Source organism: Octopus bimaculoides, chromosome 28 (genome assembly GCF_046866305.1).
Source record: "Octopus bimaculoides isolate indiv1 chromosome 28, ASM4686630v1, whole genome shotgun sequence".
NCBI lineage: Eukaryota > Metazoa > Mollusca > Cephalopoda > Octopoda > Octopodidae > Octopus > Octopus bimaculoides.
This window is the reverse complement of record NC_142955.1, coordinates 12,123,956-12,128,955: the sequence shown is the minus strand read 5'-3', so window position 1 is coordinate 12,128,955 and position 5,000 is coordinate 12,123,956. Positions and strand designations below refer to the sequence as shown.

At 40.6% G+C, this 5,000-nt stretch overlaps 1 protein-coding gene across 1 annotated transcript in view; it reads left to right on the top strand.

Annotated features, from left to right (window-relative positions):
• LOC128251496 (ceramide kinase-like) overlaps positions 1 to 5,000 on the top strand; it is a 325,893-nt gene that overhangs the window by 304,054 nt on the left and 16,839 nt on the right. The window contains exons 4-6 of the mRNA XM_089344831.1: positions 1,327 to 1,390; positions 2,327 to 2,472; positions 4,323 to 4,397. Coding sequence (XP_089200957.1) covers positions 1,327 to 1,390; positions 2,327 to 2,472; positions 4,323 to 4,397 — 285 coding nt within the window. The remainder of the gene's footprint in view (positions 1 to 1,326; positions 1,391 to 2,326; positions 2,473 to 4,322; positions 4,398 to 5,000) is intronic.

The window sequence follows — 5,000 nt, the reverse complement described above, 5'->3', positions numbered from 1 at the left end:
AAAGAAAATAACAGATAAAACATGAAAAACAAGTTTTAACAAATGTTGTTTTAGCTTCCTGCTTAAAATGAAGCGAAAGACGTTTCGGGCGCTAATCCTTCATCAGAAGAAAAATATATGTTAGAAAAGTGGAAGAGGAGAGTGAAAAAAAAGTGGTTGGAGACAGGAAAAACACCTTCCAGAACTATTTGATTGGGTACACTTGTACAAATGTATGGTCTTATACCCACATTCTTACATACACACATATGTTGTGAAACATTTGTGCATTACACACACGTGTGCGTGTACACGTACCTACGTAAAAGAGGTAAAGACCCCTTTCGGTCATGAATGACCATGGGATTGCACCTAGAAAGTTACCCTCCGATGTACAAGTCCGGGCAAGGTTGTTTATGGAAGGCCTGCAATCGCCCATGCATACCAGACTTCCCTCTCCATGCCACCGATGTTATCCAAGGGAAAGACAAAAGCCGATACAGTTTGGCACCAGTGACGTCACAACTCATTTCTACAGCTGAGTGAACTGGCTCACTGCCTCATGATTGTAAGCCAAACGCCCTAACCACTGAGACAAAATACCCAGTAAAGTTGTTAGCGTTAAGGACATTGTTGTTGGCACTCCGTCGCTTTCGACGACGAGGGTTCCAGTTGATCCGATCAACGGAACAGCCTGCTCGTGAAATTAACGTGCAAGTGGCTGAGCACTCCACAGACACGTGTACCCTTAACGTAGTTCTCGGGGATATTCAGCGTGACACAGAGAGTGACAAGGCTGACCCTTTGAATTACAGGCACAACAGAAACAGGAAGTAAGAGTGAGAGAAAGTTGCGGTGAAAGAGTACAGCAGGGTTTGCCACCATCCCCTGCCGGAGCCTCATGGAGCTTTACGTGTTTCCGCTCAATAAACACTCACAACGCCCGGTCTGGGTATTTGAAACCGCGCTCCTATGACCGCGAGTCCGCTGCCCTAACCACTGGGCCATTGCGCCTCCACTATGAAGGACATTAAGCCGTAGAAATCATGCCAAAGCAAACTTTGGAGCTTGACACACTTCTGTGACTTACCAAACCCTGTCGAATCCTCCGTGTCCTAGCAGCACGGGAAACGGACGTTAAATGATAATGAAACAATGATGAGCCAGCCGCACATACTGAAATAGACAAACAATGTCGAATTATGTATGTATGTATGTATGTATGTATGCACACAGGCATAAACATGCATAATGAAACACGCACGCACACACATCCACGTCTAAATACATAAACGCATTTACGCATATACACTCGTGTAAAATGATTTCAATCTTTTATTATTTCAGTCACTGAAAGACAAAGACATGCTGTTGACCATCTACAGACATGTGACCTTACAGGCTTTGATGGGTAGCTATTATTATTATTATTATTATTATTATTATTATTATTATTATTATTATTATTATTATTATATAGATAATATTAGGACTGATATGACTCCTCTGCTATGACTTCCAGAGGAGTCATAGCAGAGGAGTCATATCAGTCCTAATGACTTCTAGAGGAGTCATAGCAGTCCTACTATTATCTATAAAAAAAATGAAGTAGGCTGACATATCAAATTTTGAACCCGTTGAAGGTACACGAGATACCGAAATATCGTTCAGCAAATTGAATTATGGCACTCTTCTTCTTTATTTACACCTTATTGTTATTATTATTATTATTTTATGTTTGACTTTTGTTTTGCATTTGTACAAGTTGGATCCAAGTCTCACCCAGAGACCTCAAGAGACAACAAGTTAGAAGTTCATCATCATCATCATCATCATCATCATCATCATCATCATCATCATCATCATCATCATCATCATCATCATCATCATCATCATCATCATCATCATCATCATCATCATTATTATTATTATTATTATTATTATTATTATTATTATTATTATTATTATTATTATTATTATTATTATTATTATTATTATTTAGGCGGTGGGCTGGCAGAATCGTTAGCACGTCAGACGAAATGCTTAGCGGTATTTCGCCCGTCGCTACGTTCATTCTGAGTTCAAGTTCCGCAGAGGTTGACTTTTCCTTTCATCCTTTCGGCGTCGATGAATTAAGTACCAGTTACTTAGCAGCATTTCGTCGACCGCTATGTTTTGAATTCAAATCCCGCCGCGGTCCACTTTGTCTTTCAGCACTGGGGTCGATGTAATCGACTTAATCCCTTCCCCAACAAAAAAAATTTGAGGCCTTGTGCCTCCAGTAGAAAGGATTATCATTACTATTATTATTATTATTAATTTATTTGTTTATTTATTTATTTTGCAGTATCATCTCAGTTGGAGGTGATGGTATGTATTCAGAAGTAATGAATGGTTTAGTATTGCGGACCCAGAAGGATGCTGGAGTGGACCCTAATAGACCCGGTGTACACATGCATCCTTGCAATTTACCCATCGGGATCATACCTGCAGGTAAATATCTTACCCCGCCCCCACTTTTGCTTCATTATCTCCCCCACATCCTTTTTTAATTCATCTGTCTTTCCTTCTCTTCTTTTAACCCTTTTCTTTATTCTTTTTTACTTGGCTCTCCCTTAAGAATCAGCAAACTTCTTATGCCATTGGCCCCCCCCCTTCGTGGAATCCTTAGTAACCTTATCAACCCCGATGAAGTAAATTTTTTTAATGAAATTAAACAGGCGTAGGAGTGGCTGTGTGGTAAGTAGCTTGCTTCCCAACCACATGGTTCCGGGTTCAGTCCTACTGCGTGGTACCTTGGGCAAGTGTCTTCTACTATAGCCTCGAGCCGACCAAAGTTTTGTGAGTGGATTTGGTAGACGGAAACTGAAAGAAGCCCGTCATATATATATATATATATATATATATATATATATATGTATATATATACGAAGGGCTTCTTTTTTAGTTTCCGTCTACTAAATCTCCTTACAAGGCTTTGGTCGGCTCGAGGCTATAGTACAAGACACTTACTCAAGGGGCCACAAGGGGCCACGCAGTGCCACTGATCCTAGAACTATCAGGGAGGGAAGGCTGTCCTCTTTGTCCAATATACTGCTGTGGGTTCCGCTGGGTGACAGATTCTGGCGACGAGCTGGCAGAATCGTTAGCACGCCGGGCGAAACGCTCAGCGGTATTTCGTCTGCCGTTACGTTCTGAGTTCAAATTCCGCCCAAGTCGACCTTGCCTTTTATCCTTTCAGGATCAATAAATTAAGTACCAGTTGCGTACTGGGGTCGATCTAATCGACTGGACCCTCTCCCCAAACATTTCGGGCCTTGTGCCTACATGGTTTTAGTACAATCCATGTATCTGACCCTGGCTTGCTTGAGGTCGAGGTGCTGCGACTTCAGGTCTTCCTCGATTCGTTTTACCCCTGTCTTTTGTGGTGCGCCACACAGGATTCTCCATCTGGTGATGACTCCTTTTACTACCACATACGCTACACAACTACCACCAATATACATACATCACTCTTACACTACCGCCAATACTATACTTCCAGGCCACGCATTACCACTATTAAGAGCACCACTAATACTATTGCCAATACCAGTGTTACTCGCCTTGCCACAGGGGCTCTGATATTTTATCTCTATACTACTACTACTATTACTACTACTACTATTACTACTACTACTACTACTATTACTACTACTACTACTACTACTAATAATAATAATAATAATAATAATAATAATAATAATAATAATGATGATGATGATGATGATACTACTACTACTACTACTACTATTATTGCCGAAGCCCACAAGTCCTACGACATGTCTCATCACTGTTGCCAAACACCATCATCATCACCACCACCACCACCACCACCACCACCACCACCACCACCACCACCACCACAAATATTGCTGCTACTCCCACTACCACCACCACCACCACTGCAATCACCACCACTACTACCACCATCACCACTACTACCACCAACACCACTACTACCACTATCACCACTACTACCACCAACACCACTACTCCCACTACAACCAACACTACCACCACCACCACCACCAACAACAACAACAATAATACCACCCACCATTCACCAACCACCACACACATCACCACTACTCCCGCCACCATTTCGACCTCCACGAACGTCATAGCCATCACCAACATCACCAACACCTACACCACTACCACCACCACCACCACCACCACCACCACCATCACTACCTCCACTACCACCAAACGCCATCACCACTCCCACCACCACCATTACCTCATCACACTCAATTATGTCTAAATACCTTAGTTTCTGTATTAATCATTTACCATTTCAGGTTCTGGTGATGTCCTATGTATGTTTCTCTATGGAAATAGGGACCCTGAGACAGCTGCCTTACACATTATTAAAGGTAAGTACCGTCTGTCTGTCTGTCTGTCAGTGTGTATGTATGCATGTATGTATGTACGTATGTATGCATGTATACATGTATGTATACATGTATTTATATAGGCATCTATGCATATATGCATGCATGAATTCATTCACGCATGCATGCATTCATACATGCATACATGTATGTATGTATGTATATATACATACATATATAAAAACATGCATGTATACATACGTGTATGCATGACTGTATGCATACCCGTATGTATGCATGCATGTATGTATGTATACATGTATGTATACATACATACATGTATATATACATGCCTGTATTTATATATGCGTGTATGTATACATACATGCATATATGTATACATACATGCATGTATGTATACATCCATGTATTTATTTATGCGTGTATTTATATATATACATGTATGTATACATGCATGCATATATGTATTTATATAGGCATCTATGCATACATGCATGTATTTATATATGCAAGTATGTATACATACATACATGTATGTTTACATACATGCAGGTATTTATATACGCACGTATGTATACACGCGTGCATTCATATATATATATGTTCTCTTTCTCTTTTCAATTT